The 12,836-nt window shown below is 46.0% G+C and overlaps 1 protein-coding gene across 1 annotated transcript in view; it reads left to right on the forward strand.

Moving 5' to 3' along the window:
• Positions 1-12,836, forward strand: part of KSR2 (kinase suppressor of ras 2) — a 611,851-nt gene that overhangs the window by 196,187 nt on the left and 402,828 nt on the right. Inside the window, 1 exon segment of the mRNA XM_029571387.1 lies at positions 5,606-5,787. Within this exon segment, the coding sequence (XP_029427247.1) occupies positions 5,606-5,787 (182 nt within the window).

A 12,836-nucleotide genomic window follows, 5' to 3' on the forward strand; every position in this document is an offset into this window, starting at 1 on the left:
CCTGAACCTTAAAAGGGAAACGTCTCTTCATTGATAAGGAACCTGCGGATCGACAGTATACAGAGAAGGGATGACTTACAGCCATCTAGTGGAGAAGGACAAAGGAGTTGGAATGAACCCCCAAAGGGCCCAAGATCATCTACTAAAGATTTGGGAGGAGTATCAATCTGATCCTGGTAGGGAGAAGAGGAATATACTTGGTGCCTTTCAAGTACTATGTGGAAATTAAGGAGTTCAGAGGAGAAAACTAAATGGAGAGCTAGAAGACAAATGACCTGGAACTCAGAAAACCATGACTGGGATATGTGTTTCTTAATGGTGAAACTACACCTTGAGTACTGTGTGCAGTTCTGGTCACTGCGTCTCAAAAAACATATAATTGCACTGGAGAAGATATAGAGAAGAGCAACCAAAATGATAAAGCGGATGGAATGACTCCCCTATGAGAAAAAGCTAAAGAGGTTAGGGCTGCTCAGCTTGGAGAAGAGATAGCTGTGGGAGGATATATTAGAAGTCTATAAATCATGAAAGGACTTGAACAGGTAAATGTGAATCAGTTATTTACTTTTTCAGATAATAGAAGGACTAGGGGGGTACTCATTAAAGTTAGCAAGTAGCATATTTAAAACAAATTGGAGAAAATGTCTTTCACTCAGAGCACAATTAAGCTTTGGAATTTATTGCCATAGGATGTGGTTAAGGCAGTTAGTGGCTGAGTTTTAAAAAGTTTTGGTTAAGTTCATCGAGGAGAAGTCCATAAATTGCTATTAATCAAGCTGACTTAGGGAATAGCCACTGCTTATTACCAGCTTTAGTAGCATGGGATCTATTTAATGCTTGGGCACTAGCCAGATAATTATAACCTGGATTGGCCACTGTTTGAAACAGGATGCTGGGTTTCATGGAGCCTTGGTGTGGCCCAGTATAGCTATACACCCCCACTATTCTCATTGCTTCCTCCCAGAACATAAAGTGGTTTTCTCCTACACTTGTTCCTAGTAGGGTTTCAAAGGATCTCTACTTATAAGCAGTTTGAATATTCAGGCATAAAATTAAGTGACTTGTTTTGGATGTCACCTGCCACAACTAATACACCTTTGTTTCAGTTTTGTTGGAAGAATCCGCTTCACTCTGGTTCCCTGCTTTCACCTCATAGCACTTCACAACTATAAAGTAGAAAAATGTTCTCAAATTACTCCCATAAAAACATCAAGTCAAAGGTTAACTGTGCCCAGCATACTGCTGAATAACCTAAATTTACCTCCAGGTGTCTTCTGTTAGACTCACAATAAAGTAAAATCATAATCAATGTGTAAAATTTACACTTTATTTAAATAACATGAACTCTGTTGTTGCATATTCCAGAATCACATAAATAACCACATGACTCACAGTTTCCAGACATTTTTCCCCCCACTTACTATCATATAGATTTCTGAGCAGTGGAGTTATTTAGCCATTGGTTACTGAGATTACTAGGAGAGACCCAGGAGGAGAGACCCCCATAGGCTCTCTGGATTGCATATTACAACCTTAGATACTAGCAGTGCAAACAAGCATGTAACCTCCCCCTTTACAAGGAAGTCACATTTCCAAGCCCTACAAAACACTGATCTACTTGTTGAAGGTTTGGGGGACATGGGTTTCTGTGATTGGAACATGCTGAACCTGTAGGACCTTAAAAAGAATCACTCTCAAAATTAGACAGTCCCAAGTTTTTGTTCCAAACAAAAAGTAGCTTTTACGTAAAAGATTTCAAAAGTTCAACAGGTACAAAAATAGCAAAAGTCCAATAATACAGAAAAACAAAATCAAAACAGAGGCAGACAACAGCTCTTTAAATTCTCAAATTCATGTAAAGGTAGAACAGTTCCTTATGTTTTTTATATCAGGTTCAAAAGGACTGGATTCCTTTGGTATTCCCTGAAAGGCTTCTATCTCTTCCAGCCCCACTGAAATAGACACTGCCCCTCATTTTCCCAAAGATACTCACAGATAACAAGCTCAACAAGAACAATCCTTTCCTTGAAGTATAAAGTCTGAATCTTCCTGGGTTAACCTTTAACATGCAGAAAAAGAAATCCCTCTCCTATGAATCTAATGGAGTCCCAAGGCAAAGCGCAACCCCCTTGATGCCACTACCTAAAACTCCTAAGACGTTTCTCAAAATATTCTCATCAGCTTCCTCTAGTTATTCACGGAGTCACCATTTGTACTCTCACATAGACCTACCTTTCATGGAATGGACCCTCTTATTGCTCCTAAATGACCACCCACTACTGGGTAATATTGGTATCCAGGACATACACCTCTCCCTGCATCCTCCCTTTTACAGCAACCTTACCAAACGTTCGCAGTAAACACACCAATACTTGAGCGGAATCAAAATAGGCTGCAGCTTTATTACAATACATAGCCAGAAGCCCGAGCTAGCTGTACACCAAAGAATGACTAGCCCACGGTGAACATCCGTCACCACCCAGCAAGATGAACATGCTCAGGCCACCGGTATTGCAATACCACGGCTTACATGAGCCCTGCCTTCACCCAGCAAGGAGCCGTGCATGGAACAACTACACCCCAGTTGTTCCAATGCACAATTCCCATTCATGACCTTCAGCAAACCATTCAGCATATCACTGAACTCAAACCAGCAAGGGCAACCAGCGAACCCCCCCCCCCCCCCCCGCTGCGACAATCAAAACCCCTGTAGAACAAACAACGCACAAAGGAACATAAGGACGGGTGGGAGGGATGCAGCTGCTGCAAGTGAGCCTTCAGCCTGCTGACATCCAAACCCCTGAGTCAAACACCTCCCCAATTCCTTACCTCCCTAGCAACCCACAGCCAATCATAAACTCCCCCATCCCACAATTTACTTTTAAAATATCTAAACTGACCCACTACCCTGTCAGGAAACTGACAATCAACCCCCCCCAACCCCCCGCCCTTTCCCTCACAATGAGCCACCCGAGGTGAGCCTGGCACCCACATTACCACAAAGAGGCCAGGTACTTGCTCTGTGCACAAACTCCCCTTACTAGAACATTTCTCTGTTGAAACACTATAGGGGCAGAATTTTCAAAGGGGTACGCTTGTAAGATACGCGCGAACCCCCGAAAACCTGCCCCAAGTCCCCCTGCGCGCGCCGAGCCTATGTTGAATAGGCTCGGCGGCGCGCACTAGCCCTGAGACGCGCAATAAGTCCCGGGGCTTTCCGGGGGGCGTGTCGGGGGCGGGTCGCGGTGGTGCGTCATCCGGGGTGGGACCGCGGGCGTGGTTCCGGCCCGGGGGGTGTTTCGGGGGCATGGCCGGGGCCTCTGAAACTGCTCCCGGGCCAGGGAATCACGCAACCGGTGCGCGCAAGTTACGCCTGCCTCAGGCAGGCATAACTTTTCGAACAAAGGTGGGGGGGGGGGGTTTAGATAGGGTTGGCAGAGTGGGTTAGGGAGGGGAAGGGAGGGGAAGGTGCAGGGGGGTGGAAGGAAAGTTTCCTCTGAGGCCGCTCCAATTTCGAAGCGGCCTCGGAGGGAATGGAGCAGGCTGTGCGGCTCGGCGTGCGCAGGCTGCCGATTTTTCACAGCCTTACGCGCCCCGGGCATACTCTTGTTTGTGCCTGGTGCGCGAACAAAAGTACATGCGGGCATAGTTTTTTAAAATCTACCCCATAGTGGGGACCTAGTCAGCTCTATAAGCAGGAAAAAAAAGAAGAAGTAGATCTTAAAAAGAAAAAAAATATAATAGGAAAACATGCAGAAAGATTTTTGTGGAGGTGAAGGAAGACTTGTGTTATTTGGTATTCTATCAAAGAGAAAAGAAGTTGTGAGAAAGTAATCCAGACAAAGATAAGTTAAAGGCATCAAGCCAAGGAAAATGTGCACGGAGGTAGAAAGAAGAGATGACAAACTATCCCTAGGTAATGGTTCAAAAGACAAGAACAGGCTCTTGCACAGCCCTTAGCAGCTGGTAGAGTTTGGGGGCCTCACATCCTTGTTCTGATTAGAGTCAACATAAGTCAGTGAGACATGATGAGGTCTAATCTCATGAGGGCTCAGTTTACACACACTATTAATTTCTTTCCTCCTTCATCTTTTCTCTTTTTCTTTCTCTATGAATGAACTTACATTAAAGAAATCCATAAAAAATAACCGGGAAATTAAATGCAGCTGACAGAGTGAGAAAGTGAGAGACCATAATTGGAATGAGGGACTCTGCTGTTGACATCATAAATCATAAGCAAAGATCTTTCTGTTATCTGTATGTGTTTGAGAGTGCAAAACTGAGTGATTGCACTGATGGGCTCTTCCAAGGCTGTGTGACATGATTCATAGCATCAAGGAATCATTAAATATCTGCAGGATTTAATCAAGTAAAGAAAATGTTTTGTTGTCAATTTAAGTACTACAATTAGAAAGGAATAGGTTTATATCCAGGACATGTGGGAGAGTGAGCAGAAGGTTAATGAAAAAGTTAGGATCAATGTAATTATTATTTGTGGTTTCAAAGTTGAGGGTTGTTTGGATGCTGTTTTGCTCTTAAAAATGTTGGGAACTGATGACTATTGAATATTGTAGGGGAATGGAAACTGTAGAAGAACTCAAGTGTTGCAACTGCACAATTAGCAGTCATTAATGTAACTGTTCAAACTAAAAGAGCTGACTTTACAAAACAGAAATTGGGCAGGTGCCTTCTAAGGTTAATCCAAATGATTATACACTTTTTTTTTTTTAGCAATTAAATGTCATAATATCTTGCATTTCCCTATCCTCAGCAGTCCCTGCTCTCCATGTTCATACTGCTGGGCCATTCCCCCTATTCTTAGCAGCCCCTGCTGTCCCTGCTCATCCTGCTAGGACTTTCTCCCTCTCCTCATCAGTCCTTAACTCTCCCTGTTCATTCTGTCAGAACATTCTTTCTCTCCTCAGTTGACACTGTTCTCCCTGCTCAAAGTGCTGGGGCAATTCCCGTCTCCTCAGCAGCCCCTATTCTCCCTGCTCATACTACTGGGGCTTTCCTCTTCTCTTCAGTAGTCCCTGCTCTCCTTGTTCATACTGCTGGGACATTCCCCCTCTTCTGTAGGCATGGTCCATTTTATCTAATTGGACAAAGCTTTTTTTTTTTTTTTTTTCTATTTGTATCCTCCTGCTATACCAATGATGGTTATGTCAGCATGTCCCCAGTGGGATCAGATAGCAAGGCTGAGATGGGACCATCTACTCATAGCTCAAAATCACATGTGTGATGCTACACTTGATGTTAACCAAAAGGCTAATTGAGTAGAATCTTTGCCCCACAAAACAGGAAATAGGGCAGGGTGGAGGAGAAGCCCCATTTAGCTGATTGTGGACCATGCTGAAGGTTACCAGTTAAGATGACTTAGTTTCTTTGTGTGCATGACTTTCTAATATCTCTTGGGGATATGCTCCTATGGAAGGAATTGATGCTATAGTACAAGGGAATCTCAAAAGCTAGAGAAGTTTGTTTTTCCAAACTTTCAGTAGGCATACAGTAATGCAATATTTAGCCCTGAACATGACTGTAATATATTAAGCTTCTGAGTCCATTCATGAAGAGAAAACTGACCCCTTTCCTTTCTTCCTCTCAGAACAAAGAAAAAGAACAAGCCCCTGAACCTGAAGATTCACAACAGTGTTGGGAGCTGTGAGAATATACCTTCCCAGCGTTCTCCCCTTCTTTCCGAACGCTCCCTGCGTTCCTTCTTTGTGGGGTACCCGCCTTTCCTGCCGTCTACGCCTCCTGTCCACACTGAAACCACGTTCTCAGCAAGTAAGTGTACATAGTTCTGACACGTCTCAAGCTGTCATTTCTTTACATTCAGATAGGTGGATCCAAACCAGTGGGTTATGCACCTCTACCAGCAGAAGGAGATGGAGCAAATCTGACATCATGGTATATAACGATGGTGCCTTTTCAGCACCATCGTTATAGTTATGTTTACTATGTTTACTATGCACCCATGTTCTATGTGAACAAGCATGATGTGACTGCTGTCTCGAATGCCGGTATATAAAAATCGGAAATAAATAAATAAATAAATAAATATATACCCTTGTACTGACATCAGCCTGCCAGTATTCTCCATTTCCAGCAGATGGTGGTCATGCAGCACCCTATTGGCGATTGCATTAAAAGCTTTTTGTAGAAGAAGAAAATAAATTTATTGCCCCATTCTCCTCTGGTGATACTTTATGGTCCCTCCCTCAGTTGAGTTTCCTGAGGTGATATCTTGAGATCCCTCCCTCAGATGAGTGATTGTCTAGTAGCTGGTTTCTGCAGCATGGACTTAGTTGTAAAAAAAAAAAAAGAAACAACTTAAAGGAAAGCAGGTGCAGGAAGCTGAGCACAGTGGTGAAGGTCTATGCCCTCTCCCCCCACAGCTGGAAACCGACTCTATACTCAGCAAGAATGAGCTGAGCTCAAGTAAAGAGTAATTAAAAAAAGAAAAGAAAAAAGAGGTAAGAGGGAGTTGATTTTAGGGATTCCTCTCCCCTTTGGTCTCCATGCTCAACACACTGACCATGGAGACGGGTTGAGGTTGGCGGGTTGAGCAGCCTTCTGGGCTAGGCCCCGCTTTCAGGCTTGGATTGTTTGTTGCATGGCAGGCTGCGGCAGCATTCGCTAGGGATGTGAATCGTTTTTGAACGATTAAAATTATCGTCAGATAATTTTAAAATCATCCAAAATCGTTAGATACGCGATACAATACAAATGCCCCCGATTTATCATCAGGGGCATTTGTATTGTATCGTTAAATAGGGCGCGGGAAAACCGGCACAGCAAAAAAACCCTAAAACCCACCCGAACCTTTAAAACAAATCCCCCACCCTCCCGAACCCTGACCGTATGACATAGTGAGGGCAAAGGTAGCGCCGGCGCCATTTTGAAGATTGGCAATACGGCCCGCGTGCAGGAGGTCGCTCCCGGACCCCCGCTGGACTTTTGGCAAGTCTTGTGGGGGTCAGGAGGCCCACCCCAAGCTGGCCAAAAGTCCCTGGGGGTCCAGCGGGGGTCCGGGGGCAATCTCCCACACGCGTGACGTCGGGAGCCAGGAAACAAAATGGCGCCGGCGCTACCTTTGCCCTGTCACATGATAAGGGCAAAGGGCCACCAGCGCCATTTCTCAACGCAGCGGTGGCCACAGAGCGGGAGGAGATTGCGTCGGGACCCCCCCACTGGACGCCAGGTAATTTAAAACATTTTGGGGCGGGAATTCGGGAGGGTGGGGGATTTGTTTTAAAGGTTCGGGTGGGTTTTAGGGTTTTTTTTGCTGTGCCGGTTTTCCCGCCCTCCCCCGATTTACGATTTTTAACGATTTTTAGAAAAAAAAAACTCGACGATCAGCTTTCCCTCCCCCCCAGCCAAAATCGATCGTTAAGATGATTGATTACACGATTCACACCTCTAGCATTCGCACATTTTTCTCTGCACATAAGGCTGCCCTCTTCAGGTACATCAGTTTGCACTTACGTGCCCGGCATTGCATCTAGTTGTGCGCCTAGCTGGGTGCTCAGTTGTGCGCATAGGAGCACCTCGGTGGATGCACAGTGGTGCATTTAAGAGTGTCTAGGCGGGTGCTCAAGTTGTATATGGACGGTCAGCACTCGGATGGGTGCTCAGTTTGTGCGTCTACCTGAACAGTGTATTAGGTGTCTAATTTTTGAGTACTTAATTTTTTTCAAGCATCTATTGTGAGCACAGCTGGGTGCATAGTTCTCAGATGCCTATTGAAGCTTACTGACAACTCTATGGTGCTGATAGCAAAGAAGTTTAAGTGCCTTACCCTTTGTGCTGCTTGCCATTTTCAGATTTCTCAGCCTGGCGTCTCCTCTAACTTGTGTCAACACTGAACAGGGAGACTTGTCTCTGTCTGACTTTGCTAAGTCCGGTCCTTCCCAGCATGATGCGGGAATGGAAAAAGAGCTGCCGGAGGTTTCACCTGAGGTTGGGGCTCCCCTAACTGGTTCGTTAGTGGGGGAAGGTAGGTCAGTGGGCACTAGACTGATGCCCCCTGGTTTTAGCATGAACCCCTCTGCCTTTTCTTAGGTGGAAATTTTCCAAGAGCTGCAGTCCTTTCTTCAGGCACAGTCAATGGCCGTGGCCAATCTTAACAGATCATGATCGCTGCGGATTCCCACGCACCTGGTGCTGCAGGTAAGCATCGGAGTACATCTAGACCTGCTGCGGGTCTGCTAATAGGGATCTGGAAAGCACAGATGATGAAGCCAATCTTTATTCCCTGAAGGATGGGGAAATTCATCTGGGGCTGGAGCCATATAGAACTATGTTGCATTTCTTTCATAGAGTTGAGATACTGGCTCTAATTTCCCAGACATTGAAGATGCAGAGGGAACCAGGAGCTGATTCCATGTCCGAGCTAAAGAAAGTTCCCATTTTGATTTCTTTGCATAAAGCCTCATGTTTCTTTCCTATTATGGAGGCCATTCAAGAATTGATTGATCTTGAATGGGATGCCCCAGAAGCTAATTTTAAAGAGGGATGAGCTTTGGAAGGGCTGTATCCCCTAGATCCTGCTGCGAGAGATCAATTGTGCTTTCCGAAAATGGATGCACTTGTGTGTACCATCACCAAGCGGATGACTATCCCCGTAGAAGGGGAAGCAGCATTGAAGAATGCACAAGCTAGAAAAATTGAGACTATCCTTAGGAAGGCCTTTGAAACGATGGCAATGAATTTGCAAAAAGCTTCTTGTTGCTCCCTGTGGCTCGCTCTTGTTTACTTCTCTCTCAGGAAGTTTATGAATCTGGTTTGAATTCCAGAGCAATGATGGAACTGACAGCCACCTTTTTGGCAGATGCAGGCTGCAATCTGGCATGCACTTTGGCCAGAGGGGTGGCTTTGGTAATAGCAGCCAGGCATCAGCTATGGCTCAGGAATTGGTCGGCCAATATGATTTCAAAATCTAATCTAATGAAATTGCCCTTTAAAGAATCACTCTTGTTTGGGAGTGAGCTGGAAAAAATGACCAATAAGTGGGGTGAATCGCAGGTTCCTTGGTTGCCAGAGGATAAGAAGCAGATGTCGTGCTCCATCAGCATGAGAGGTCATGTTAGGAGTTTCAGGTGCTTTCAACCCTACAGAGGAGTGGCTCTTCAGAGGACTCTGCCTTTGGGTAGGTCTCAGTCCTTTCATCCCAAGTAGCCCAGAAGGGGCACAGGCTCAGGTAATGGTGCCCCCTGAGCCTCTCCCACCCCTGGGAACAAAAGATAGGGGGTCACCTGTCTCTTTTTTATTGGAGGTGGGTCGAGATCCCGTCAGGCCAGTGGGTTCTGGAGGTGATTAGAAATGGCTATTCTCTGGAGTTTCTGAGTGTCCCTCGGGACATTTTCATGGTGTCTCCCTGAAAATCTCCAGGGAAGATACAAGCAGTAGAGTGTACGTTGTCAAGGCTCCTTAGCCTATGGGCTGTAATTTCAGTGCCCATGTCACAAGAAAATATGGACCGATATTCCATTTATTTTTTTGTGCCCAAAAAGGAGGGCTCCTTTAACCCAATCCTAGATCTCGAGGGAGTCAACCATTATTTGCACTCACTTTCGTATGGAAACCTTACGCTCAGTGATAATGACAATACAGTCGGGGGAGTTTTTGATGTCTCTGGATTTGTCAGAGGTGTATCTTCATATTCCCATCTATCTGGAGCATCAACGGCTGCTGCATTTCACTGTTTTGGGGTGACATTATCAGTTTTGAGCACTGCCTTTTGGGTTGGCCACCATGCCCCAAACCTTTTCCAAGGTTATTGTGGTGGTTGTGGCAGTATTGGGAAAGGATGGCATTCTGGTTCACCTTTACTTAGGTAATTGGCTGATTTGGGCCATGAGTCTGGAAGAGAGCCTTTGGGTCTCACACAAGGTGATCTTCTTGCTACAGAAACTAGGTTGGGTGATGACCTTGGCCAAGAGCAATCTACAGACATCCCAGACACTCTAGTATCTTGGTGTTTGGTTCGACATGAAGCAAGGCAGGGTATTCCTGCTGGAGGGCCACATTCAGAAGCTGATGGCGCAGGTGCAACTATTGAAAGAAACAAAACGCCCAACAGTGTGGTCATATCTACAGGTGTTCGGGTTGATGTGCCACCTTAGAGGTGGTTTCATATACAATGGTGCATATGCGCCCTCTTCAGCACATTCTGCTGGCTTCTTGGAGTCTACAGTCTCAAGACTATTTGATACGGTTTCACCTACCGGTGGAGATCAGCATACAACTGCAGTGGTGGTTGCAAGTGAACCATCTCAGGAAGAGGGCTTCTGTATGATCACTGAACTGGCTAGAACTCACAATGGATGTGAGCCTCCAGGGTTGGGAGGCTCACTGTCAGGAGTTGACAGCACGGAGTACAGAAGAGTCTCTCTGGAGCACCAATTGTCTGGAAGCCTGTACCATTCAGTTGGCATGCATGCGATTCATCGACTGATTGCAGGGTTGAGCAGTCTGGATAACGTCAGACAAAGCAATGATAGTGGCTTATATCAATCACTAGGGAGGAACCAAGAGCCAGCAAGTGCAGCAGGAAATAGCTCAGTTCATGGAATGGACAGAAGTACATCTTCAAAAGATCTCAGCCTCCCACATTGCAGAAAAAGACAATGTAAGAGCGGTCTTTCTCAGCAGATACCCAGGAGAATAGTAATTGTCAAATGAGGCATTCTAGCTCATAGTGGACCACAGGGGACTCCCATTTCTAGACCTCCTGGCGACATCTCACAGTGTGAAATGTTTTCGTTTCTTCAGTTGCAGGAGGCCATGGTATGCAGATTTGTGAAGGCTCCTGTTGGACTCTTCTATTCGATTACCAGTTCATAGGGATCTGCTATGGCAAGGGCTTGTTCTTCACGAAGATCTGACTTGATTTTGTCTTACGGTATGGCCCTTGAGAAGGCTCGGTTGCTGAAGCAAGGATATTCCACTGCGGTGATTGCCACCTCGCTACAGGTGAAAAAGTTCTCTTCCATAGCCTATTGTTGTAAACACCACAGTGGGACTGGCACACAGGCAGCATGCTCATCTCCCTTGCCAGCCAACGCTGCTGTTCCACATGGCAGGAGGATGCCCAACGTTGCCACTTCCTGCTTCTATGCGGCTTGTGATGCTACCAATGTTGCTAGATGTCCATGTAGCCAGGAGCCACAGCTGAGTGCCACCACTGGCTTCTGTTCCTTTGCAGATTGTAAGAGCCACCAACATTCCTCTTTGTGTCACTCTGCCTCCCTAGTTGCACACATGCCTCACCTCAGAATTTAAAGGGCTTGCAGCAGGAAAAACCCCATAGCCCTTCCTGATGGCATCAGCCTGCTTGGCCTATAAAACGGCTCTTCAATCTGTCCCTTATTGCCTTCAAAATGAGTTATCCTGTTCCTGGAGCTCTATTCCAACACTCACTCCAGAAGTCTTCGGCATTCCAGTCTTCATTTCTTCAAGTCCTTCATGTTATTCAATGGAGCTCCACCTTGTTTATTCCATGTTTCTGGTCTCTTAATGGTCCCTCATCTTCTGTTCCTGATGTTCCATTCTTCATTTCTAAGCTTCGTCTTCCTGGTTTTCTCTCTCTTCCACTCTTCCAGGCATGCCAGCATCGTGGTCTGTGACCAGTCCATGGCGGGTTACGTAGGGCGTCTCGTGACACAAGGTCTGCCTGCTTCACTGGTCAAGTCTCCAGAAGGTCCTTGCTTTTAAATGCTGGGGTCCTGTCCCTGGTTCTGAGTTCCTGAGTCCCTGAATACTGTTCCTGGTCTTTGGAGTTCCTTGTTCAGCTGTTGTCCATGTCAAAGACTCAAGTACCAAGTCCAGAGTCTGCCTCGCCTTCAGCATGGTCAGTGATCAGTCCGTAGGGTGCACAGCAGTGCAGGACAATTCCTGAGTCTTCATCATGTTCCAAGTCCAGAGTCTGCTTCTCATGCAGCATGGTCAGTGACCAGCCCACAGTCTGAGTAGGGCACACTGTGGCACAGGGCTCTATCTGCACCTGAATCCTGCATCCTGAACCTGAACCTGAATCTGAATCCTTGAACCTGATCCTGAGTCTGCACCCTTAAAATGAACCCTGAACCTGAATCTTGAACTTGAATCTGAATCTGTCTGAACCCTGAACCTAAGTCTGAATCCTGAACTTAAACCTGAGTCATAATCTTGAATCTAAAACTGAGTCTGAATCTTGAACCTGAATCTGAATCCTGAACTTGAATCTGAGTCTTTGTCTAAGTTTCTTGTCTTCAGTGCCTTCGTCTAAGTTCCAAATCTTCTGTGCCTTCATCTAGTCCTTGTTTCTAGAGTCATTTTCTGTCTTCAACCTCCATTTGTTCTGACACACACGCCATTCACAAGCGGCAGGTACAAAAGGGCTTTTGAGTGGCCGGAGAGCTACCCCAGAGACCAGCATTGTATTGCTGAATCTCACTCCTCTGCATGCAGGTTCAGTGGAGTCTCTAAGTGTTCCAAGCCTCCGAGTGTTCCAAATGTTCCAAGTCTCCAAGTGTTCCAAGTTTCCAAGTTTGTCTAGCCTGTGCCCAGATGCTCTTGCCTACCCATAGCGTGTACCTTGGAGCTTCACCCCGGGGTTGTGCCATGGCTCAAGGGCTCATGCTCTCACTGACTACCAGGCCCGAGACTGCTCGCAACAACTATGTGTCAGTTTGGTGAGTGTTTGAGGCTTGGTGTGAAGATTGAGGGGTTCATCCTTGTTCGATTAAGATCATGCTCATTTTGGAATTTGTGCAGGATGGATTGAGTAAAGGGTTGGCCCTTAATTCATTGAAAGTACAGGTGGTGGCTCTTGCCTGTTTCCGAGGTCAAGG

The sequence above is a fragment of the Rhinatrema bivittatum genome, chromosome 11 (assembly GCF_901001135.1).
Source record: "Rhinatrema bivittatum chromosome 11, aRhiBiv1.1, whole genome shotgun sequence".
Classification (NCBI taxonomy): Eukaryota; Metazoa; Chordata; class Amphibia; order Gymnophiona; family Rhinatrematidae; genus Rhinatrema; species Rhinatrema bivittatum.